At 40.0% G+C, this 26,987-nt stretch overlaps 1 protein-coding gene across 11 annotated transcripts in view; it reads right to left on the reverse strand.

Moving 5' to 3' along the window:
• The window catches only part of ANKHD1 (ankyrin repeat and KH domain containing 1), a 98,877-nt gene that overhangs the window by 58,818 nt on the left and 13,072 nt on the right, over positions 1-26,987 (reverse strand). For all 11 annotated transcript variants that reach the window (XM_085073341.1, XM_085073340.1, XM_085073339.1 and 8 more), the window contains exons 2-7: positions 25,194-25,347; positions 5,107-5,263; positions 4,244-4,391; positions 3,254-3,401; positions 1,964-2,197; positions 1,410-1,504 (exon numbers count right to left, since the gene is read on the reverse strand). In XM_085073341.1, the coding sequence (XP_084929467.1) occupies positions 1,410-1,504; positions 1,964-2,197; positions 3,254-3,401; positions 4,244-4,391; positions 5,107-5,263; positions 25,194-25,347 (936 nt within the window). The remainder of the gene's footprint in view (positions 1-1,409; positions 1,505-1,963; positions 2,198-3,253; positions 3,402-4,243; positions 4,392-5,106; positions 5,264-25,193; positions 25,348-26,987) is intronic.

Raw genomic sequence — 26,987 nt, forward strand, 5'->3', positions numbered from 1 at the left:
GCTGCATTCCTTAGACGGAAAGAGATGAAGACTGGCAACAGTCACAACAATTTGGAGGAATAGCTCCCTTGTGCAAGGGTGCAGTCAAATGACAACAAGGAACAAATCCCTTGTTATGGAGTTGGGGATTCAAAGGCTCATCTTCCTTTCTGTTGCTTTCAAATGTCAAATATACACTCTGTAATGTCAGAATACCTGGTCTGAAACACTTAAGAGCTAAAAACACACTGGCAAACCTCACAACTCTCTCCCCAAGTGAGGCACTTCACAGCCTCAAAGTCAAGCCAGTACTCAGATTGTTTCACCAGGAAATGAAGAAAAAGCAAACAAAAAACCCAACCTAAACAGAACAGTGGGCTGATTAACCTTTAGTCTGCAGTCATGTTGCAATCTCCTTTAGGTGTCAGCATATACCCCCTGTCCTCCTGAATTCCTTATTGGCACCAGGCTCTCCTACAGGGAAGGCTATTCAAGGATACTATTACCAGCTCACTATCGGAAGACTTGGACACAGCTTGCCACATTACAACCTGACCTTGGTCATTGCATCATCACCTCACAACTGCACTGAAAGAACACTTGATCCTCCAGCTCTCAGCACACTGGAGAAACACTGCAGCCTATCTTCTAAGGATTACAGGCTACTGGGAGAAAATTCAGTTTCCCTCTATTTGCTGTGCTTCCTTTGGAAACAAGGTCTCTATTCTTTCTTCAAAGAAGTGCCCAGCTTGAAGAAGAGAGAAAAGGTCACCCAAGGTCTGGACAAAAATGGTTGCAGATATGCTTTGACACAATAGCATATACTCTTTGTTAAGATGATACTCTTCCATAGGGAAGTTTTCCCTCAATGGCTGCTTTGAAATTATGTGGACAGTTGCTAGAGAACTAAAGACTACATTATTTTTCAAAATAAAATGGTAGGTCAAAAGAAAAACCTCACAACCGCATTTACAGAAACCTAGAAGAGAGCAAGTTATCTCTCCACGTAAAACACTTCCTGCAGCAACGAACAGACAATTGTAATCATGAATCATCCAGCTCAGTGCAGTTCTGGAAGGCTCATTCCACAATAGTCTGAGAGGCCTTATTTATAAAAACAAAGGTGGAAAACACACTAAAAAACCAAAAAAAAAAACCCAAAACAAAAACCAAATCCAGTGACTTGGACTACTTCACTGCACTGCAGATTAGTCACTTATACCCTTCACACAGGAAGAATTTAAAACAACACATCTCCCCCAAAACTTGAAATAATTTTTCTGTGTGAGCAGTTAGACTGAGAAGCTGGTGGGAGCTACAGTAAATGCTTTCTTACAGTAATAACACACATGTTCACTTGCAGCCCCCAAACAGCTTGTTACCCAAGGCTCACTTTATTTTATCACCTCTTGCAGTACAAAGATACTTACCATGCAGGCCTCCATCAGTGCCGTGTGCATCTCGTCTGTTTTGTGTTCTTGATCAGCTCCAGCTTCAAGCAAAAAACGAACCATATCTAAATGGCCTTCAAATGAAACAGATCAAAATAAATAAGCATTTCACATCATCAACTTTTTGTAGTACAGACAATACGCTAAAAGAAATCATTCAGATTTTCAGTTTGCCACTACAATCTTTACAAGTAACAATTGGCAAACCTGGGCTTTTTTAAAGTACTCTTTAAAAAAATATCAGTGCAAATGAGGCAGCAGCCTTCAGACAGCCTTTCCCAAAGGAAATAAGACATAGTCAGTTACAAGTTTTCATCTGCAACACGTCAAACACATCCACCACATCTAGACACAAACACAGACTTAATACCACTGTACCACAGAGGAGCATTTCCTGACATTGAGTTTATAACCAAAATCCAGTTTTACAAAACTGTTAGGAAAATATTGAAAGCATTGCTGAAAGTTTTAGTCAGACAAATCCTAGCAAACAAATTAAAAAAAAAAATACAAACCAAGGCAAGACACAATACCTTTATAGCATGCGAGTGTAAGTGCACTTTCTTTGAACTCGTTGGAGTGAGTGTTGATTCCTGCACCATATTCCAGCAATACTCTTGCAACCTCGACATGCCCTGCACTGGCTGCTTCCATCAGGGGGGTATGTCCGTTCTCATTGTGGTCTTCTATGTTAGCACCAGCTTTCAGTAGCACCTTCACCACGTCCACAAAGCCCCCAGCACAGGCGTACGTGAGAGCTGTGTTCCCTGCAGAGGAGAGTGTGCATGAGAGCCCTTTCCATCACCCACTCCTAACACGGGGAAGGAGATCAGTGTTAACAGCTCAGAACAAAACTAAGTACATCACCAGCAGCAGCCTTTCACCTCACAGCAACGTTACCCCAGCCAATCATTCCAGGCTGAGTACAAAATCCCAACATAACAGTAAAATGTTGGTTTCAATCCTGAGCCAGTATTACAAATCAGGATTTTTTTAGTTTGAATATTATGTTTCCTACTATAGCACACAAAAATAGATCAAATAAACACACACAAAAAGATCAGTGATAATTTTTACTGTACAGTTTCGGGGGGTTGGTTTTTTGGTTTTGTCTTTTTTTTATGCCTAAGACCGTATGCTGGAATTGCTTGAAAAACTTCTACTGACTAGCTGAGAATAAATTTATAATTTGAAACTCTGATACTGTAAGTGACAGACACTCACATATGGCTCATGTTTTAAATGCTCCAGTCAATTTTAAGGTGAGATTGCTTAACATGGCTAAACAACAAGAGAAAAGAAGATCTCATAGTTCGGACATACAACTTGCTTGCAAAATTTGAACAAAGTCTAAATTCTATCTTAATAAACAGAATCCAACTGCAGGTTAACGCTCTCAGCGAGGTTAGTTAAGCTGTGGTCAAGAACTAGCATTATAAAGAACATTCAATGCACTCAAAGAATTTTAACTCCTCTTTGGTAAAAAGAAACAGAAATAACTGGACTTGATGGGATGTGTCGCATGGTCTGGGTAATTTTGGGTTATACCAATGACAAATTATAAACTTCTTGCATTTTTCTTGTCATCTAACACCAGAGTGCTTTTCACGGGAACAGTGCTTTCCATTAGAATTTATATTAAAACCCATCTTTAATAATGACCAGTTAAGACTCCAAATACATCCGCTACAGATCTGGTTATTCCTAACAGTTCCTGTCACATTTTCTTGTGAATGAAAGTGTTAGACAAAAACACAGATGTTCAGAAGAGCTGTGTTCCTTATGTGCCAGCCTTACTAACTGTGCTCCTGCTCCCCAGTTACCTGTGGAGGACTGTGCATTGACATCTGCACAATGGACAAGGAGGAGTTTAACGATATCCACATAGCCTCCGCTGGCAGCTGCCATCAAGGGAGTGATGTCACCTTTATTCCCTCGATCTTCAACGTTTGCATGCATGGCTAGCAGCACCTAGGGAGAAAGTTCACAGTCACAGTGAATAAATTGTAACATCAAGCTTTTGTTTTTAGTTCAGTGGGGTTTGTGAGACTGATTCTCCAGCCCCTTGCAGCACTGCCGCAGTGTGAAGCCCAGTGCCACCCCAGGACCATTTACAGTTACTGCCTGCATTGGGCTCTTCTGCAGGAAATCCTGCATTCCTACATTTGTTCATATCTCTATGTTCCAGTGAAATACTAACATTTTTAAAAGTCACAGGGCAACTCACTGACCAGAATGACAGAACAGTAACTATCACCTGCAATAATGACGCACAGATCAAGCTCACAGGTGAGAAGTTCTCTGTTTTGGCACTAAAATATGGAGTTGGGCATTTCAGAGAACTATCACCCAAACATCTCAAAGCAGCTGCCCTTAGATACAGAAGCAATGTAGCTCAAAATTAACAGGAATTAGTGCGCTTTTGATACAAACGTGATTTTAAAAAGGATTGTATGACTGAGACATGAGATTTTAGAAGGTAACCAACTGTAGCATTTGCTGCTATTTTAGCTCCTCTTGCTTGGTAGAGCAGCTGGACTGCATCTAGAACAATGCCAGAAAAGAAGGTACATCACAAAACACAGGATTCATTTCTCAGACAAGTCCCTTCAACCTAAACACACATATAAGTGCATTTTCCATTAAAGAAACCCAAGCAATAACTGGAAACCCACAACAAGCTGTATTCACTGACATTCTGTTGAAAGAATAAAAAATTATAATACCCGTAATAGCTAAAATGTTTACCTACTAAAGAAGCCACACAGATAATGCTTCGCAAATGTTTAGTTCTAACTGTATGTTTTACTTACTTGTGCCAGTTCATAATATCCTGCTGAACAGGCCAAGCAAAGGAGGCTCTCCCCTTCTTCAGTGTGTTCATTTACGCTTCGTCCTTCATCCAGCAGCTTCCGGACAGCATTTACATCCCCATCGGAGCATGCTTCTGCCAAACTGCGACTGGAAAAGCAGTTACCGCACAGTGAGCTCAAAATACATCTGCAATAGGTGGGCAGCCTTCCTAGGCAATATATACACACACATTATTTCCACAGATGAAATGGAGATAGACACTTTCCTTACAGTCTGAATTAGCTCATTCTCATCAGTTCCTAACTCATAACATGCTCTCAATACAGAGCAGATGCAGAGAGGAGTGCTCAAAGCTGGGTTTTATGGTGTTTGCAAGACAGGAGCAAACCCCACTGATGGTATTCCCATTTCTGGGAATGTCAGACACACAGAGGCTGTGACCATGACAAACTGCAGACTGCAGGTACCAAGGCAAATTCCTGGTACAGACAAAGCCAAAAAGTCAGCAGCCAAGTATCACAGAGACCACCAATATGAATACTACAACCAAACTTCTGTAATTAAAAGAGTAATCACCCACTCTTCTGCAGCTAAGAATTTAACCTTCCTTGAATAAGAAATCAACTGGCTGGTACAAAGAAGGAGCAGCAGGTTAGAAAGTAGCACTTTTTGATATTTTTATCTTACCCTGTGAAGCCAATAACCTCATAGGACAGTAGCTACACCTTCAGATGCAATACCTTTCCTTCCACTAGCAGTAGAGCAGCTCTGTTACCAAGTACTAACTATAAAATAAACTGAATTTGAAATAAAGTTCCATTCTATAGTTGGTGAACTGCAGGCAGGGGCGGTCAGTACGTACTTGTCCACTTGTCCTGTGTTGTGATTGTTCTCGGCTCTCATCCGCGTCAGCGCCGCGGCCGCCTCGTCCAGCGCACAGCTGACGGACGACGTCAGTCTCCGGAGAACCTCGGGATCTGCGAAGGCTTTGCCATCGGCAGTGGACAATTTACCAATTCCTTCAGTGCACGTTCGTTCATCAGTCAGGTTAGTATGAAAGTCACACAAAAGAAATGCAAAGACACTTATTTTAGAGTTCAGCCACATGCACTATTAGTTAAAAATTGTTTGCAAACATGCCAGAAAATGAGCTACTTAAAACTCAACTATCTGCTAACATTTGCCCAAGACCTGAATATTTAATTAACTATAATATACCAGTAAAAATCCCATATCTTTCAACTGGCAGCTTTGTTACTTGCCCCAAAGTCTCAACTTATACCTTTGAAGAATTTTTTTAAAACCCAAAAAACCATGATATTGGGAGAATAAGGATAAATCCAGGCACTGAAGCCCAAAACCAGAAGTTTGGGAAACAGGCTTGGTTTAGTATTTTCTGAAAGTGAAGAATTTTTCAACTCAAAACACTTATTATCCCTTTCCCACCCAAAACAAAGCAGACTGAGCTCTCAAATATATTTTTTTTAACAGTAGGAAAATACTTTAAAGGTTATTAGTTTAAATTCCCAGTAATTTACCACTCTAAACTGCCCAGCTCTAGCTACAAGCAGAAAAGTTACGAAATGAAATTTCAAATATTTGAAGTATACTTGAAATCAGCGCCTCTCCTTCACAGCCATAACACAACAGAAATGCTTAGATTCAAGGAACTTTTCGTAACAGTTTCTCTTTTTATAATGGTTTCTTTGCTCAAGTTTTACTCTTTATAGTTCAGCACAGCCTATTTAACATGTGCAAACAATCACTGCAGTGTGGGCAGGGCTTCTATCTTCATGTACAAATGTGCAAATAGCACAAACCCCTCCCTGCCATCCACAAAATAACCCCAAACATAAATCAGTCAATTTCATGTGCTACAAAAAGCAAACAGTTACTGGTTTATAGATCAGACACCTTCACCTGGTTTATAGATCAATCAACATTGAAGTCATGAATCACTAACTTTTCAATTCCTTAGCTGTTAAAAAGGGTTAAATTAGATACAAACATCTGGAAATAAGGCACCTTATCCCTCAGAAGATTCACTATTTGGTACATGCATACCTCTGCAGGTTTGATTTACACCACATTTTCCACAACCCAGCTTGTAATTATTACGGAATAAATAACAAAATTGTATTTTAAGTTTGAACATTGTCTTCAGACAACATAATTCTCCAGTTTGAGAACATCCAATTTGCTTCTCAATAATGTAAGAATCAATACTTATCAAATTTCTCCACCCTGAACCTCTTTATGCCAGCACACACCAGGCACACTCTGTGATGTTACCCTGCATGGTGCAGTGCTCCAAGTGCTGACTGACAGCAATGGAATGTGGAGTTGCTGGAAATGATGGAGACCCCTTCTCCTACCATTGAGACAGACCCCTCCCCTGGGGTGCAGCAGTTTACTTGGCTGATGTAAATGAGCAATGAAGGTTCAATGAGCTGCTTAAGGGATGTGCATACCTCCCTGGCTCCAACATGCTGTGTCTGGATCCCTTCGGCATTGTCAAGGTGTCACTGAAGGGGCTATGAAAATCAATTTATAACTAACTACCCACTCTGCAATGAAGTCAGATATCACAGCTCGATCTGTCTGGGGTTGGAAGCCTGGCTAGTCCAGAGCAATCTGAGCACAGAAATGAGGGGCCATGGCACAGAAATGAAGAGGCCACTGGCCACATGCCCCCTTCCACCTCCAAACTGTAGAGGCCATCATCCTTGTAGCCACCGCTGTTAAATACAGTGAGATTATAAACAAACCTCAAATGCCACAGCTCACACCTCATGTATTAGCGTGAACTGAACTTCCTGGTGGTGTACAGGGGTTGGAAGTCCTGTCATCTCTGCAGCTGAAGCAGGTGGGACAGTGGGGGACAGTCACTGCAAAACTGGGTTGGGACAGCAATTAAGTACCAAACACACCAAGCGAGTGATAGTTTCTACACAGCTCTGCTTCCCCAGGATGGCTCACAGAGTAAATGCTGAGATGTTTACACTAGCTATTTCTGGTGGCACTGCTGCCTTATGCTGCCTTATGCTGCCTTGCAGTGTACATAAAGCACTGCTGAAGGAAAGACAAAGAATTAAGTCTTCACAACTCAGCACTGAGGCCTCATCTGGGACTGCTGCAACCAAAGCTGAACACTGTGGTAAACAACGTGGAAAAGTACTCAAGAAAAATCCATAGGACCCCTGAGCAAAGGCCATAAATGTGCAGATTTAGCTTACAAGGAGCAACACAACTGCAGCTTCCCTCCACATTAAAAGGGTCTAAATGAAGGAGCTGTTAACAGCCCTACTGTTGGCAAAAAAACTGAAAAATATGAAGTCCCGCCAAAAGAAATCAACCCAAAAAACTACCAAACCACCACCACCAAAACCCCACACAACCCTAAAGCCAAAGTGACCTGGCCAGCTCCAACTACACTGGATATTTCCATCATTTCAAATCTCCAAGGCAGTAGATCAGACAGGTTGCCTGGACAAGCAGGACCTACACTTGATATCCTCTCTGTTTTAAAGTTTGTTGTGGCATTCATACCTGGGATTTCTGAAGGCAGATATCCTGTGCCTGGTAAAGACAAATGAATTCGACCTACTATAGAGCTCCTATTCCAAAGCATCTGTTTTCATGGATTACAGCTGATGGTCTCCTGGAGGACCCACCAACCGCAGGTCACGGGCTCTTCCTTCTGGACAGTCAAAGCACACCAACAGTTCACTCCAGATTCCAACATTGTTCAAAAGAAAAGGACCTATAACCGACAAGGCCTTTCAGAGGGTAAGTGGAGGATGCCTTTTATTTACCTCACCAGCTGGAGCTCAACCCAGGTACCATCCCCAGCTCTTAATTTCATACTTTCATATTGCACATACCAAAACTAATCCACAGCCACAGGAGACATCAGAGTTGACATTTGTTTGGCTGGCTGGAATCAAAGGGAGACAGACTACAAGAATTACCACTGCAGACACCGATTCATTCACTCCCCTTTTGCACATTTTATCTCAGTAATTTACTGTGTAATAACAATTTGAAGTTTTTATTTTGCTATGATTTAGGATGACTATGCCAGAATCTCAATACTGTAATGCTCATGTATCTTTTAATCTCTAATTTATTTAATTTTGTGTCCAAACCACTTGATCTTGTGTCACTCTCATACACACAGGGACTGCAGCAGTCTGATTTATGTGCAGCATTCGGGCCAAAATTCTTCTTGCCTCCTCCCATCCAATAAATACTGAAAGCATCCTCAGGAACATTCTACACAGTTCTGCACCAGAGTGATCACAATTTCTCACATTATTACACTCTCTCTATTATGTTTTTGATCTGACACTACCTGAACTGAACACAGTGTCTTGACATTCTGTGCTTCCTGGAATATTACACAAGCCTCTATAGAGGCCATCCTTTCCAACTTTGCAGATCAACATATGACCACTGTTGCAGGTTAAGTCTGAAAAGAGAATATGGGACTCATTGTTTTTTATTGAGAATAGTCCACAGTCATTAATCTTATGGAGATAGTGATGTTCCTAATGGAAGGTTACAGTATACCACTAAAAATTTTAAAGAGTATGTTCTTAAGCAAGCCAAAACGAAGTGCCTTCACCCAACAGGAGATGCCATACAAAGACCAATAAGGTGAATTTGAAAATAGCGTGGACAGAATTACTGTAAAGCCTGTGCCTTCTACCAACCTAAGAACAGTGTCCCTGAAGGTCTCTATTTAGGGACATTCCTGAAAAATAGACTACTGGAAGAATACAGAGTGGTGTGGCCATCACTTGTACTGTGATTTTCCTGTTTTTCCCTCTGCAGTGAAAAGCAGGGCCACTGCAGGGTCCATAGAGCCATACACATCTTCACATCTTCTGTAGCGTGGCAGTTCTTCATCTGAACATCTGCTGCTGGAGCCATGTTCACAAACCCTGGCAGGAATAAGGGCAGCAGCACTATCCAACAATGGAAGAAGGAGATGACTGAGCACAGGGCCAGATAATGCCAGATGTTCCACACCTTAATGGCATACTACTGAACTATTTAAATTAGCCAGAAGTTGATTATAGAGGTGTATTAGAACAAGGAGCTCACCTTCCAAGGGAAAAGCTCACTCATCAGATACACACCTACATGCCTATAACCAACACTCCAATTTCCTTGTTGACTTTCAGACTCACCCGGGTATTTCCACCTTGTAACTACCGAGGTTAGAGTTTTAAGGTAACCTGAAATGAGCTGGTAACTTCTCAGTGTGATCTGAGTTTAACAAGTCAGAGATACAGATTATCACCTCAGAAAAAATGAAACACCAACAGGTTTGTGCCTTTGGAAAACACACAGTTAAGTCCCTCATAGGACACAGCTGGTGTCAACATATACTTTGAATATTAAAGGAGACTGCACCAAAAAGAGCAACATATCCAAGAGTAAGATACAATGTCCAATAATCCTCACAAAGCCCTGCAAATTCAGTGGTAATTATGTGCTTTCCCTGTCAGTTCCAGCACACTGCGTGTTTTAACACACATTTGAGGACATTTACTTGTTACATGTCCAATTTATGCCCTCATGTTCACCACAAAATCTAATTCAACTTCAGTTCATATAGAATCAGCTGCTGGTTTTTAAGGGCTTACACACCCCAAAGACAGGCTGTGATGGAAATGTGGACAGGCTTAATAGCCCAAAAGAAGAACAAAACGAAAATCATGGCCTGGAAATGTGTCTCTTATCTTTTTAACAGTATGTTGGGAATCTGCTCTAATCAGCTTGGTGTACAAGTAGCACCTCAAACAAGGTGAAGAGGGTTCAAGGAAGGAGAGGTGGGGTATTAGTTTTAGGTTCTTTACTGGAATCCCCATTCAGTGGAATTGGGAAGTTCTAAATTGTCCAAAGCAACTGCTTACAGCCTCATGCCAACAAGCAGTAACCCTACCAGAACAGTATTAACTCCAGCACATCACACAGCTGCTACAAGACACGCAGGCAACAAGCAGAACTGAACACACGCTGTTCTTTAAGGTCTCAGGTGGCTAATTGCCCATGTAACTAACAAAAAAGTGTGCACTTGGCTCCTCTCTGATGATGTCTAAATATTTTCCCAAACCAAAGTTTCATATTACATCAGTTTCAGAGCCAGTAAACCAAAGTATAGCATCCTGCACTTCCTTGTAAAGAGCAGTCCAAAGCCAAACAAACCAAAAGGAACAGTCATTTGCAAGTTTCCCTGCATTAAGATACCTAATTTGCAGCATCAGAATAAGGGACATAAATATATATACAATTTTTGAATATATTTTAAATATTTATGTGTAGCTTATTGTATGCTAATTGCTCAGATGAAAGTCCTCAAGGCAAAAGCCACATATTGAGTAGTGCTCTTTGGGTAAAGAAATTAGAAAATATTAATAATTCGTTCTATTCCACTCATCTTCTAAAATTCATATGCTTTTAAAAACTTTCAGATGAAGCGTTGTTAAAAAACCTAATTCACACTAAGCTAAAGAACGCTGGATTTACAAGGAAAGTCTACTTGTAGTATTAGGAAAAAACTGTTTTAAGTGAGAGTAGAGCCTGAGGAATGCCATTTGGGATTTTTGGGTAAGCATTTTATTTTGGAGAAAAGCATTAACCAGAATGCTTCTCCATTTCTCAGTGGGTCATTTCAACACTACTATTCCCAGGCAGGGAACAGTAGAGATTTGATACGGAAAGGATTATTTTAGCTTTGTTTTCTAAAACACTAAAAAAAACTACATTGAGGCTTTCAGTCTTTCCAAGCCAAGCACATGCTTTGCAATCATTACCACTGAAAATCACAGTCATGGTCTGATCTCAGCTCCAGTGCAATGAAAACTCACTTGCACCTCCACAAGCCCTGGTGTACCTGCACTTCACACAAGAACATATCCTTTTATATACATGTGATACAAATTTTCACTGTAAAACTACTTTCCCCTGTCTCACCAAGTGGATGAGACAGAACTCACTGGCTGCAATTTTTATTTTTCTTCTTCTCAATTAGTATTTGGACATGCTAAATAAAACTCATTTTGCATGAAATTAAGAACTACAGCTTGAGGGTTTTTTAGATTTTATTAATTAGCATTTTACAATATTTCATGTGTCACCATCACAGTTCCCCATAGATTTCAAGAGCAGCCGAGTTCTCAATTGCTACAAATCATATTCCTGACAGTAAACTGTGACACTCAAAAGTGACATTTTCAGTGCAATCTGAAAAATCATGTTCAGATCATCTGCTAGGCATTTTCTGGCAAAAGCAGAAATTTATTCTCCTGGATCATATTGCATGGTCTTAATCTCAAAATATCCCTTCTTCACAAATCCACACTCTTAAACATAATAGGAAATCACCCACAATATCCACCAGCATTGCTCACAGGTGAAAGGGGATGCCTGAAAAAACCTGAAAGGCTATCACAACATACATACACTTTTGGAGAAAACCTCCCCTAATTCCAGCTTCCAATTTTCAGTTACTTGACACTACAAACTCTTAATATTACACCTGCATTTACATCTATTCCAATGCACTTGTCAGAACAGGAGCCAGCAATCTCCATCACATTCTCTCCACTTTCCAGCATGGCAGCTGCAGCAGAGAGATTTTCCTTTTCCAGAATCAAAAGCCAGGAAGTACTTCTCCAGCTACAATTAGTTCTTGCTGTTATTTTCGTAACATTTTGATGGCAAGGGTTCCTTTTTGAGATCATCTCATTTTACATTAGTGTGCTCAAATATCTCAAAATCTGAAAACTAATTTTAAATGCCACACAAACACAAATCCTTGATTAACTAGTCAATAGTCATTAACATTTCTTCTGAGAAATTAGATTCATTAGGTTTCAATTTGGAAATTTAGATTGCAATTTAGTCTCAGTAACCTTCAATAAAGGTTACCTAGTCAGGGAATTCACTACCTCAGCCACCAACTTCCACTTTCAGTAAAGCTTGGAAGCTCAGTAAGTGAATTCAGCAATGAAAACCATCTCTATGTAGACTTACAGATGTTTCTAGCAAAATCCCAATCTTCCCAAATATTCTGCAATTTCATTTAATTCATCTCCAGCAACCCAATCCACCCCATTCCTTTGTTTTCAGAATGCAAGGAAGAATATAGGAATGGAATGGAATATAGATATGGAATACCACACATACTTAGAATACTGAAATAAAAGATTGGTTTAAACCTTGTAGCAGAGATTTGTAACCATATGAGAGGTCAAATAGAACAGAATAATACCAAAAAAAGATTACCACATAACTATCTCCTCAATACTCCTGATCTTATTTCCAATCCTGACCATGCCAGACTTTGCTATGGCAGAACTCTCAATTTTTCTGTTAGTTTGATTTTTTTCAAGCTTTCATTAGGCATCCATTTCCTCCCATATATGAACACTGAGTTACCTTTCCTAAACCCAAAATAACATGAGCTTTTCTGTGCCAATCTAATATTTGGCTACTTTTAGAAGGACGACTTTGTGCTCCTCCTCTCCCCCTGTTTCCCCAGGCACTCCCAGCAGCCCCACTGCTCTCATGCTGGAGGAAAAAGGGAGTTTTCTATCAGCACAGCAAGGTAAGTCTGACCAGCAAAAGGTCTTCCTAGGCACCACCAGAACTGGTAAGAGGAGAGGAAACCACTAGGAACAGTAGATTACTGCCTGACTGTGACAGCAGCCACTAAACCACCTTGCCCACCTCATGCACCTTTCCCCCTCACTCATTTACAATGCCCAAATGTTTGTTTCCTAATCCAGGGTCTTTATAAAAGAAATTCAACCCTTCAATTTTTCAAGATTTGGTTTCTCTTAAATCTCTATCAAAGAAATATTTGCCTTACTACAAGGCAACAAGTTCCCAGATGCAACCCTCAACACTGCTGATTCCTTACAGGAACCACGACTTCCAGTCACACTCATCACATTCATCACATATGTGCATAAAATCATGCTGATCACTCAACTAAATGCACTTGGATCCCATACATATTGCATGTAGTTTATATGGAAACATCCTGAATTGCTCTGGTGTCATGATTACAGATGTACTTCAGCAGCAGCAAACAGCTTTTCCACCCATCTCACTGCAGGTGAGCATCTGGGAGAGAACTCTGACTCCTGGGCTACCTCAAGCTTTAAAGCAGCTTGAGGTAACTACAAATAGGACAGAAGCGATATTACAGTGAAAACAACTGCCAGTTCTGTCTGAGAATAACAGCTACTTCTACCAGCTCCAGCAAATTGTTGCCATTTGTTCTGGGCTTGGTTTTTATTTTTTTAATGAAAAAAGCACTCTTACCCATTGGCAACTAAGACCTCCTTCACAAATTGTTTTTTATTGCAAGAAAATATAAGACTTGAGAAGAATACTTAAAACACAATGCTAACTTAAATTCAAACTATAAAGGAAAAGAATGGGATTAAACAGTGTTTATAAACACCTACATGACCCTGAAAAACCTGAATTTGCTTCGGTGCTTTGCTGTGATTAAATGGGAGTTACTGGATATCACAGTTAAGTGGGAGCTTAGCACTTCATTTTCAATTTTTTTTAGGGTTTTTTTTTTTCCCACCCGTAACACAGATAAAAGCCAGCAATACACACCCAGAAAGATTTACCACAGCAGCAAAACCACAGCAAACTACTTGGATGCCCAATGCCTTGGAAACCCTTGCTAGTATTCTCTTCCCTCCCTCGCTAACTCCTCCCACAACCATCCCGCCACACCTTTCCCAGGGCTGCAGCACCAGCGAGAGTTCAATTGCATTATCGTGATAGCCTTAAAACAAATGCTCTTCTGCCTATATCACGCTTGCCAGCGTTGCTGTGATTAGCTAAGGGAAAACTTCAGCCACGGGCGGAATTGTCCGCCGGGCTTTGTTTGGCTTTGAACTGGACACAGTTAAAGGGCAGCGTCAGCACATCTCCCGAGCCGGGCAGTCACCTGCTCCCAGCCTGCCCAGTGGAGCGTGAGCTCACACAGCCCAGCACATCCCAGCCAGACGGACAGCGCCGGGCAGGCGGGCTGAACATACACGGGGAGCTGCCGTCACCCACCCAGTGCCCAGCCAGAATCACACGGGCTCCACTCAAATTCTGAGCTTCGGGCATTAGCTCGGACATGCTTGTATGTCAAGGAAGCACCCAGGCTAGAGACTGAGAAGAAAGAATTTGATTGCTTCTGGGTGCTTATACAAAGTAGTATTAACCCCCAAGTCACTCTTAGGGAATTTATTTTAAGCTAAAATTGTACTGCGTACAGTATTTACCCCCACAACTAGAAAGGTGGCAACTTGGTAAATGACCCAGAAGCAGAAATTATGACCTCTGTAAAGAAAGCTACGGATTTTTTACTTTGTGCCATCAAATATGGAAAAATGTACAGAGTTTAATTATTTTACAGAAAAATATCATGGCTAATGGTTGGCAATTGTTCTTCATTTCCTGGTTCTTCCTTTCATGCCTTATCAGAGAGAAACATTTTCTCATTTCAAGTCTGACAATTGCTTGGCTCCAAGAATCTAAAAGACACATGTCAAAGAGCTAAAACTGCTACTGAAACATGGAAAGGAGGAACATGGAAATGGCACTGTCCACTATGGGAGGATAAGAACCAAAGGAGAACCTCACATATCCCTACCTCACATATCCCTGAGAAACATCAAGAGAAGAAAAAAAATATTCACTCCGAGGAAGGTGCACAAGATTCCAGTTCTTGACTTCTGGCATTCTAACTCAGCCCAGTATTTCATGTCTCATCCTCTTTAGCATTTGTGTCCTTTGAAAACAAGTTACTTTACAGACACTCTCACCTATTTAGTGGGACAAGAAGAGAGGGGGACTACTTTCTGCTCTTTGAGTAACCCAAGGCTTATGGAGGCAAAGTATCATACCTCTATGGAGACTGACTCCAAGATATGACCCCCCTACACAACAGAGATGCAGGAAGGCAAGAACTCAAATAACCTTTGAGTGCTATTTAAAGGCAAACAGCCCACTTGAACTCTTCTCAAAATTTCTGGCAGTCAGTGGGAAACTGAGCCCCAGTGGGCTGTAATTGCCTTCCTGAATCAGAAAGCAACTCTGACTCAGTACTGTACTCAGTTACTATCTGGGAAAAAACATCTGAAAATACTACTACATTTTCAAGCAAAGATCTAAGAGTGAACTCTCATTAACATCACTGACTTAACTCAGAAGGCCACAGACACTTAGTCCCCAGTTTATGCCACTTATGTATGGCAAAGCAAGCCAAAATAACAACTATTTTCAGAGACTGATGAAGTGCACCACTTCTTTAAAAAAATTATCACCACGCTAATGGTATATAGCACAGACTAGTGTATAAATTCATGTTTCAAATTGAACATTTGAGAAACTCTTCATAAAAACCTCTCCTCTGCCTAAAATTATCCACAGCCTTTCAGTGTACTGTCATCTTTACACACATGCTGCATAACAAAAAGATCCTGACAGTAAGACCTTTGAGAATGCCACAGTAGATTCGAGTACAAAACTACCAAAAATCAGACATTACAGTCTTCAGAAAGAAAACATGGAATTTATTTTACCATGACCCAACTTGAACAAAAAACCACACCCATCTACTGTTAACACTACTCTACAAGCATAGCCCAAGGGGCTCATCCCATCTCTTTATATTTGCAGCATTTGTTTTTAAAATTGCATCCTCTTACAGTTTTAAAAACAAAAGGGAGGAGATGCACTTTCACCCAGGCCCATGTCTCTGAAGCTCTGGTGCTTCCAATGGGAGATTTTGTCCATCCAAGGTCACAGAATCCAATATATGGCACCACAGAGAACAAGTTTTACTGAGCTTCTTCAGAGCACAATGCAGAGAGAAACCATAACAAGCATGAATCCAATGGAGAGAGTCACTTCAAATAACGAGTATGGGGAAGTCCAGCCAATTAAGGTTCTACCAAAGCAAACTTCTTTCACTACTTCCTCCAGATCTTTGCTCCTAATCTGCGTAAAGACTAAAATAAAGTTGTTCTACCTCTTACAGTGTCTCTACAGCTGAGGAGGATCAGGCACTGGGTGTACTCACTCTAAGCAAAGGCTAATATAGCCAAAAGCACAGCCACAGTGCAAGTTCATCCTCTTTTTGTTAGCAAATCTTTCTTCATGCTCCTTTCCCTCTAGAGACTTCCAAAACACGCTGTTTACTTGGTTTTGGCAATACTAGACAAAGCCAGCTGCAAGTCAGGCCAGGGTGGTTAGAACATTCTTGCTTGCTGTGGTCTTCCTCTGTTACTCAAAAGCCAAGTAATTCTTTGAAAGCAAAGACAGAATTTTAGCCTTTATAATGATTCTGAGTTGGGAAGTTTTTTTAAAAGACACAATTTTAACCTTTATAACTATTCTGAGTTGCGAAGGTTTTTTAAAGCACATGTCCAAACATCAGTGTCAGGGAAAAAAACCATATACACAGGAATAGTCAACTGCACACAGAGTAAAAATCAAATGCACAAACATGGATTAATTTATAACAGTTCTTCAGAAAAGTATTGGTAGATTTACAGTCAAATTCAACTTGCAAACCAAAGGCAAAAGGCAGACAACAAATGGAGATGTATAAACAAAAGCACAGCTTGCAGGACAGATGAAATAACACTCCTCTCTCCATGCATCAATAGAGCTCAACTTCAGTAACACGACTCATTTGGGGCATAAAGTTATGAAGAACAGAGATCACGTACAGAGACTCCAGAGGAGAACAAGAACAGACAGATGAAAGTCTAAAAAACATGAGTTAAGGGCAGAGAAAGGTTCAATGTTATTGAGCAAAAAAACAAAACAAAACAAACCCACAAAACAAACAAAAAAAGAACCCCCACAAACAAAAAACAACAAAACACCAAACAAAAGCCAAAAAACCTCAGAGGGTGATATCAGTCTGTAAGTCAGCTCTAAGGATGGCTGCACTGGAAAAGGGAACACTGAACCTGAATATGATACATTAAACAAGCAATCAAATCCACTAAAAACCACCAACTGCTTTATTATATCATTTTTGCTTCTCTCACAAAGCTCCTCCAAAGGAAGCAGCTCAGTGCTCCCTTCACCCTTGAATTACGTATTTCAGTACATAACACTGAATATGAATTTTTGGCAGTCAAAAAAACCTTCTCATCCCAAGGACTGCAGTGGGCTTGGCATGCTATGGAGCTCCAGCACTGGAGATAGTCTGTCTAACCAGTCCCTAAAGCCACCCATCAGGAATGGCACAAGCACAGCTGAATTTGCCTGGAGAGAAGGAAGAGGATAAAACTAATCTACTAAGATTATTTTTCAGCCAAATTTTTTAAAAAACTTTAAGAAGCTGTACAGAATTTGAGAGAGAGGTGATGCTTAAATGACAAGTTAACAATCGCTGGTTTGGAGGAAAGCTTTGTTACACAGGGGGAAAGTCCTTGCAGAACTGCACTGTGCATTTTGCTCCCACAGCAACTACTTTCCTAATGGATACAAGCAGGATAACTTTATGCAATGCAATAATTTTTTTTTTTAAATATATCCTAGTATGTATTGAACCTTCAAGTATTTAAGTAATTCATATTCGCAAATAATATAACCTTCCTTTTTGTGCAAGATGTTTAATGTATTACAGCTCGTTTTAAATCTAGAGATTTAAGTTCATAGCTTTCAAAGTAAGGTGTGTAAAACCACACAAAATAATTTATAGCAGGAGATGAAGATGTTCATACCTCACTGCAAAAAAAGCCACTTGTTGCCATAAGCAGAATCAAAGATGAGTGGCAGTATATTTTATATATATTGTTTTTCATTGATCTGGTGAAAACTAGCTTGACTTTCTAGAAATAACCAGAACTGAATCATTTACGCTATGCATATACTATATTACCATTCGTTTTCTTAGAAATACCATTTGTTTTCTTAGAAATTACCATTTGCTTTCTTAGAATAAACAATTAAAAAACCCAACCAATTCATGTGTTACACTGCAAAGGATTGATGACTCAGTAAATTTCTTACTTCTGGCTCTGTAAAAGACCCCAAATATTTATAAGAGTATAAAACTGACAGAAGAACAGCCCACACCAAGAGCCCAGGTAACTCCTCTCAGGTGTCCCCAGACACTCAGCACACGACCTGGACTGTTCTGGCAGCAAACAGCCCTGCTCTGATGCAATGACGTTACTCCTCAGAGAACACTTGGGTCAGCTCCAGGAGGGGTGGCTCCTCAGCCAGACTACCAACCTGACTTACCAGTCAGTCCGGTATGGAGCTAAGTGGATGGCACTGGTTACTGCCACCACGCTTGAACATTAAGCTATAGAACAGCCCCCAAAAAATCCCTGAAAGGAAAATCTGATAGACTGATTCAGATCTGATCATCTGCGCACCCCAAAGCATCCAGCCAATACTCAGCTCTCGTTTGAACATTTCTAAACTGATTTTATCACCATGTGCTAAGGAAAATACATGACTGACAAAGGCAGACAGCAATTACAAAAGCAAACATGGATTTCAAATCAGTGTAACTGAGGTTTTTAAATGAACTAAGACTCTTCTTGCAGGAGATATAAGTAAGAGATTGAGGCTTGTCTACCTCCTCACTCCTTCTTCACTCTCTCCTGATGCATTTCAGGAGAAGAATTACATTCTGGTGAACTCAAACTTCCAAGAGCAGAACAACCACTTCATTTCTCACAGTTCCTGTCTCCGCTCCTCTCCCTCCCAGCATCCCAAGGACAGCACCACACCAGCAGCCATCTGCTGAGAGAGGAAGCAGAGACAAGGCCCACAGAGAGCAACTCTGTACCAGGTACATCCCATCTCAATTCAGGCATTACACAGGACTGTCAATAGAGCACTGCTGCTTTTCTCCTGCCCAAACTCTCCCTACATTCCTTTTGGCTGAGACTACTCCTAGCATTAATATAAGAAGTCCTGAAATCAATACTGTATGGAAAAAAGTTCTTAACCAGCAATAATATGTTCCTCATATTGGAATAGGAGAGCAAAGGGTGTTTCATCTTACAAAAGAATCCAATCTGTATGAAAAATAAAATACAGCTGAAGGAAAATAGAAAGGAGAAGTCAAGTTAATAAAAAGCTATATCCAGAACTGAAAAAATATTGTTAAAAGGAAGATTGCACAAATTGTTAATGGTACAATCATGAAGAACTTGCTGATTAATTATGATTACCTCTGAGATGCATATATAGATATATATAAATATGTAGGCCACTTGGGAGACTGAGGAGAATCTTGGCCAATTTTAGTACCTCACATAATAAAAATGGTAACTTTTTGTCTTCTCTCTTCCCACTCCCTATCCCCTCTGAAGAAAGATTAAAATCTCAGAATCAGCTTCACCAAAAATCTCCAAAAGTACAGCTTTCAGAGCTAGTACGGTAACTTAGCCATCTGATACCTAAAGGCATCAATTTAAGTGTTATGACAACGAGACTGTTCTTCACAGCAAAGTCCAGCTGAAAAACAGCTAAAAATATGAAGTTGGTACATTTAACACACTGTATAAGCATGGAGGTTAATTTGACTAAGAGCAGGATTAGACTAGACTTTTTCTAATCTAGACTAGAAAAAATATTTAAATCATGCAAAATCTCAGAGAAATATAATATTAATAATTCAATTACATGCATACAATTTAGACAGTTTGTCCAACTTACTCAAAAGCACAACACATCTGTATGTTTCACATACCATATATTCCTTCCCACTCTGAATCTTTAGATGATGAAGAAAGAAAATGAGTAAGCCATTGTAGAAGCTTTCCAGTTAACAAGACAGTGGTGATTTCAGTGGCAACGCAGCTTTGATCTCTAAAGAAACACCTACAACAAAGCCTATTTAAACTGTCCTAGTGAAAACTATTTCTCTTATTTGTCCGTATGCGTGTCCATATAACACCAAGTATTTTACATCTGATCAAATTACGGTGAAAAGCCCTTCCTTGGTTTACAAATCAGTCACATTAACTGGGCTAAGGTAAGATTTTGGCCATGTCGAAGGAGGTTGAACACACTTCAAATTTGATATTGAAACATTTTTACACAAAAGTTACATCTATGCTCAAATTCCAGCAATCCCCTCTGACTGCCCTCAGTAAAGACCCAACTTTTCTTATTTCATAACACCAATACAGATCTAGACATTCATTTGTTATATTCCACAAGCACAGAGGTATAACCAATAAATGGACAAACATGAATGTTTTCTGCAGACCTCCACTTTAACAGTTTCAAGTGGAGCTTGGGCAACCCTTCAGACATTAGGGTTCAAATGTCCACTTTCATTTAAATCACAGCTTAGTTACTCATCAGACCTAAGAAAAGAAAACACCATGCATGGATCTTATTCATCATAAATAACACGATCAAAGAATTTCTCTAGCCCAGTCTCTGACACTTTCCAAGGGTTCCCTCGGATGCAGGATGAAAGCAAGCTGTGCCTCTCTGGCACTGTTCTTTTAGACCACAGCTCACTCCCTGGTAAACCTTGTTGTTAGTGAATAATGAATGGGTTTGATCACATCACAAGAAAAAAAAAAAAAAAACCAGGTTTGGTCAATAGGTTGGCATGTGAGTAAACAGACATATACACACACAGAGGAAAACACTCAATTCCACAATAGCTGATATTTACTCTTTCAGTTTAACCTGAAGTAGGTAGATTTCATCTAGGCTCAATCATACTTTGATCCCTGTTCTATAGTTCCACTAAGTGGGTGATCACTTCCACTTTTTTGCCTTTCCCAGTTCCAAAACACACTATTCCCCACCCCTATCACCCTACCAGCTTTCCAAAGAGCAGTATCAGGCCCTCATGCCTGAATGTACTATTGAAATTCACACGTACAAACAGACACACATTACTAGAACTCAATTTCTCTTTCACCATTTACACTAAAATTAATCCCTCAAAGTCTCTACACCAAACCATTTATGTGAGGGTCTCCAGCCACCTTTAATACTGTATTTCAACAGAAAAGAAGGATGTGTGCAACTCTGCTCCCTGTTTGAACATAAGGATGGACTATTCCCATGTTTCCTTAAACAAACCTTTGGCTCAACATTCTCCCTCTCAAAATATTTTCCTCACAAGCCCCTTTGCAAACAATAGTAGGAGTCCTGAAGAACTCTCTGCTTACAGAACTCCTCCCTGTGTAGATACTCAACACGAACACCATGTGCTCCAAGGAAAGACTAAGTTTCTTTACCACTTTCTTCTGCATCTATTTTTTGATGCTTCATTGTCAAAGTGTTTCTATGCTCAGACTGAGAAGGAACACACTTAAAATTTCTGCTGGTTGGGACACAGGCACTCAAGTTATTTCCTCAAGTCAAAAAGCAGTTCAGTAACACTCTATGTCACTTCCCAGGAAACTCAGCCAAACCATGCTGAAACACTATCAACAGGGTTTTTTTTAACTGCAGAGATTAACATTTTGACATTTCAAAACCTTCTGTAGAATTCTGTGGTTTTGGTGCAGAATACACCAAACGGGCATCCAGGATTTTTATTTGGCCATGTGCCTGAACCAACATCTTTCTCTATCCTCTAAAACAACCTGCAGAAAGAGAACTGCACAACACAAGCGAGTCATTTCCCCTTCCCGATGCCGACACACACTGGGAACAGAAAATGAAACAGGTTTAACCTGTCGAAATTTTCCCACTTTGCCCTTTTACCAACATGCTGAGGACCCACAGAGGAACCCACCAAGAAGAGCAAGAGCTTTCAACACTCATTCCCAGTAGCAAGGAGCTCCCATCTCCAGCTGTCAACTACTGTCCCTAAAAAGGGCATTTAATAGACTTTCTTACCAAAGATCCACAATAGAATCATGACTCTTCAGAACTGAAATATCATTTTAAGAAATCAACAGTAGCCTAATTAATAGTGGAGTGAAATGTTTCTAGTGCAGAATAGGACTCCACTGTCAGAATACTAATAATCTGTTTAATTACAGCCTGAAAAATGGAAACATCCTCCAAACAGGATGGTTCTCATTCCATAGGTTATTTTACCTATAAATCTCTTCCCTGCTAATAGGAGTCAAACTGAAGGAAGATATACAAGATTTTGTTTAGGTTAAAATTTGCCAAACAACAGGATTCAACTGTTTTAACTTATCTTCAGTTTCTGAAGGTGGAGACAACTGTTATTTATGGCAGTCTCTTGGTCTTCAGATTGTAGAACTATTTTTTGTGATATAATAAAAACATTGAGAGTTCTTTAAAGACTTTAAAGATTCATTAATAAAGTGCCTATTCTTTCATAGAATGTCTTTAGACAATATATAGTTGTCTAAACTGAAGCTAATCAGGCAGGTTTTTAGAGGATCTGGCGAACACAAATCAGTGTTTGTGCAGAAATGGATATATATGTGTGTAAGCTGCTGCTGTGCCAAGAGAGCTGAGACACAACCTTCTTGCTAGAAATTGGGTGTATAGCTGTCATCCTCAACATCCACAACCCTTGAAACAGAATAAGCACGTTGAACAAGCAAATTCAGAAGAAAAAATACCCAGCACTCTTATGGTGGGTAAATACAACCTATAGAAACATTTCCAAGCAGTTCAAATAACCTCTGGCTTCTACACTCACCTATGCAGCAGCTCTCAAATCAAGACAGCTACTTACAAACAAAACACAGCTCCTACAAATCTTAAGTACACAATAGCTGAAAACCACTTCTGCACAAGTACTTTGAAGAACAAGATCCCATGTGGCTGCAGTTGCTAGAACTTACCTTCCAGAACTAATAAACAATATGTCCATGTGAGATCTGAGCATTAAAGGATTCAGGAAGAATGAGCAAAACTAGTTTTGCAAGTCATACTCATTAAGATCCTAATGACACAGCCACAAACCTGGCATGTGAGAAACCCCAAGAAATCCAAGACACTGAATACAAGACTGATTTTCCTCTAGGTTGTAAGGTGGAATCAAGCCTATCATGGGAGAGGGGGATCATCACAACCAAGGCCAAGCTACCCCTGGAAACTACAGACAAGGCTTTAAAATAACTGCTTGTTTGAGTCATAGTTCTGCCATCTACTTTTCCAAGCTATCCTGAATGCTGAGGACTGAACTGTGACTAAAACAGCAAAAATTATTTCCTTTTGCCAAACTGCAAAAGAATACAAAGGCCCAACACTAGGCTACCATGACGGAAGCCTAGAAGCTCACTTAGGGTTAAAAAGGGTATTTTCAGTCAAACCAGGCAGATAAATCCAGGGAAGATATTAGAGTATCTCCCAGAAACACTAACTTATTTTTCAATCACTGTCAAATTATGGCTTTTTTAAATGAACGACCAGATTCGCAGCATCTTCTTTAGGTTAGGTATTTTTAGTGCTTCAATTCACAGTGGGAAAGACAAGTACAGCTTAACTAGAGAACCTTCCCCAGAGTATTTTATTTTCACTCTTTTGACCTCACACATTCATCAAGTGGCATTAATTTCATCCAGTCTTTTTTGAGAGGGAGATGAAGCACTAAAACAAAGGCACTCCTTTCACGATTTGCTCTTCTTTCCAGATTCCTTCCATTCTGCCTGTGTACTTGGGAAAACCAAAGGATGGAAACCTCATCTTAAAAACAAATCATCTAATCCTGGGGACAAATACTCAACTACTGCTTAGAAATCTGAAGACAGCATTCTCATGGCTGCTACAAGCAGCAAAGGTACCTCCTGGATGCGTCAAATAGTGTGAAATCCCTTTGAGTGCTGCAGCCCAGCTCTAAGCACACATCTCAGAGATGCATTGCCCCATAACACCAGCCAGATCTGACAATTCATAAAGCCAGAAATAGGCTTTGGGACAGCAGTTACTAGGTACACGAGAGAAACTGATTTTCAATTTTAAAGGTGCTTAAAAAGGGACTAAATTATTCAAATGCCCTTAGTGCCTGGAGTATCCCAGGAATAGCTGAAAAACAAAGTTTGGTCCTCAAGAGTTGCAGCAGACAGGCTGCTGCAACTTTCTGCTGACAAAAGTTATGGTGTGTTCTAAGTTGGGGGTTTTTCAAATCCAAAATGCAAAGAGAACCCAAATCCCTGCCCCCTCTGCTTCCTCAGAATACAGTTCTCCTTTAAGACAGTAACAGCTTTGCATCTAAACACCTGCAACTAAGTGCTACTTTATGTAGCTCTTTAAGAGTGTTCCAAGGTAAGATCTGAAAACTCCAATTTCAGCACACCACTACAAGTCTGAGCATACACCTGTGATGATCAAATGGGATTTGTTTCAAAGCAGGGGTTTTACATCTCTTTGTCCTTGGAATTTTGCAACTAACAAATAATTTTTAAATCCATTGCAAACACCCCAGTCACAAATCGTAGGAGGACTGGAATTAGTCATGATTTCACTATAAAGGTAACAAATGTAGCAACTATGTTCATCAGGTCTGGTTCCAAAACAGTAATGTTTAATAACCATTTTCCAACAGTGATACCTCAGAACTACAGAATGGGAAAATGTTTTTATGAAACTTATAAGAGAGAAAGAAGTATTTTACCTGTAAATTTCTGGAGTAATGAATTAATAATTACATATTGACCAAAGCAGCAGGAAAAAAATTCAATTTAGCAAGTCTACTTCATTCTATTCTCTCCCCATTAATTCTCCCTCTGGTAACATATATAATCTCAAGTCAATGAAATACCATTTAATTCAAATTAATTTTTCTAACTTTGTATGTACAGAAAGAGTGGACCAAGCAACCTGCAACACTTTTAAGAGCTATGAGCTTTTTTCCCTTGTTCTGCTCATCATGGTAAATTTCCAGACTCCTGAACATTTCAATAGTGTCAGAATTTATGTGCTGCCAGATCCCTGTACAAATCAGGTTCAGAAAAAAAAACTATACAAACAAAGTACCTGCTGCCTCCAGTAAGGCTTCTAGTCTTGCTTGTGTTTCTGGATCCACAGTTCTCAAGTCCGCACCTTCTGCAGCACTCGATAAGAATAACTCCGATGTGGTTTTAAGTACTGGGTTATCAAGATCTTCTTGGTCCAAAATAAATGATTCAACCTGTTTGCCAAGTCAGAAACACAATTTTAGCATTTTTGAAGCTTTAAAGTAAATTTAAAATACTACAATAAAAATCCCACAAAAAGAATCTAACTGTACTATCGTAATTGCGTTTTAACTGCCAAGAATATAGAACACAACTGCAAAAAATATCTGGTCAACTCACTGAAGAGTTAAAAATCACAAAAGGAAAAAACCCTACATTAAAAAAAAATGCAAAAATTACAATTTAAAACACCTCAAATACACCAAGGCCAACACAGATTAAATACTGAATAAGTGTTATGCATGTTTGCACAGTTAACCACCCAAGCAGGTTGCCACAAGAGGCTGTAACATCTTTGTCACAAGAAGCCCATCTATCCTGTTATTAAAAAAAGCCACCAGTAATGACTCTGGTAGAGCCAGACCGATCTGAGTGCCAGGGAAAGATGGAATGTTTTCCCAAGATGCCTTTCACTTCTCTTTTAAAAGTAATTTCAACGGAGGTAGCACAAAGATTTTGCTTGTTTTGAGCAGGGACACAAGAGCTGACCAAAACTCCACACTGAAACATCCATCTCCAAGCTGGCACTCACAATTACCCCAGTTTCCAATGTTTCTGGCCAAGAACAGATCTGTAGAACGATTAAGCAGGTATTCCAACCGAGCAGCAATAATGCTGTCCCACCAGCACCCCACGTGATCTCCAAATACAAGCCCATGGAATTACTCAACATAACACACTGCAGTTTTATGACAGCTTGCCAGAGTAAACAAGGAGGATACCTGACTCACACTCTAATGAGAGCAGAGCTACATTTCAGATTCTCCCAAGTTCAAACATAATTTCCTCTATTTTCAGTAATATTTTAAGAAAAAAATCACTATTTCCTAATTAGATGTTATCTGTACCATCACTACTGATGCCTTAAATATGCTGCAGACATTCCTGTTACACAGCCACTGCTGCCCTCTCCCACTTCATGTCCCAGTCTCATCTTCCTTTCTCAGTTTTCCCCAAAATACTTCACCCTATTTTTCTCACCCCAGCAAAAAACTACCATCTCGTTCCCCCCTCAAAAGGGACAGTTTATACTTTAAAAAAAAAAATAAATAAATAAAATCAGGCCATCTGCAAATTCATTAAGTGCCCCATTGTGTGAACAATGTTAACAGGATCTGGGAGCTGCACAGAGCACTGCTATTCAAGAGCAACTTGGGTTCGTTCATTTCTTCCCCTTTTTGATATGTAAATAGCTGTAACACTATTCCCTGGTGTCCAAGCCAGCCCTGTGTGCCAGTGAAATGCTAACATGGGAATATAATGGGAATGAGGAAGCAAGTATGACTTTTTAGGAACACAGAGAACACGAGGTCCACATCTCAGTGGATATGTGTGATCCTGGCCAGCTTACAGATCTTGTGTGCCAGACACAAACATTAAAGGTGAGGCTCTGATTTGGTGCTCAAAGAAGCAAGATTTCTAGGTTAATCCAGGCAACGGTCCTAAAATAAGGCAACTGTCATTGCACGAAAATTAGTGACCTAAACCGGTGATACACATTTGTACTACAAACAAAGAAGAGCTATTTACAACTCACAGCAAAATGCACCCCTACAGAAAGATCCCCATGAGCAGAACTCAAATCCCAGGTTAG

Source organism: Lichenostomus cassidix, chromosome 13, assembly GCF_008360975.1.
Source record: "Lichenostomus cassidix isolate B80296 chromosome 13, HeHo_3.0, whole genome shotgun sequence".
Classification (NCBI taxonomy): Eukaryota; Metazoa; Chordata; class Aves; order Passeriformes; family Meliphagidae; genus Lichenostomus; species Lichenostomus cassidix.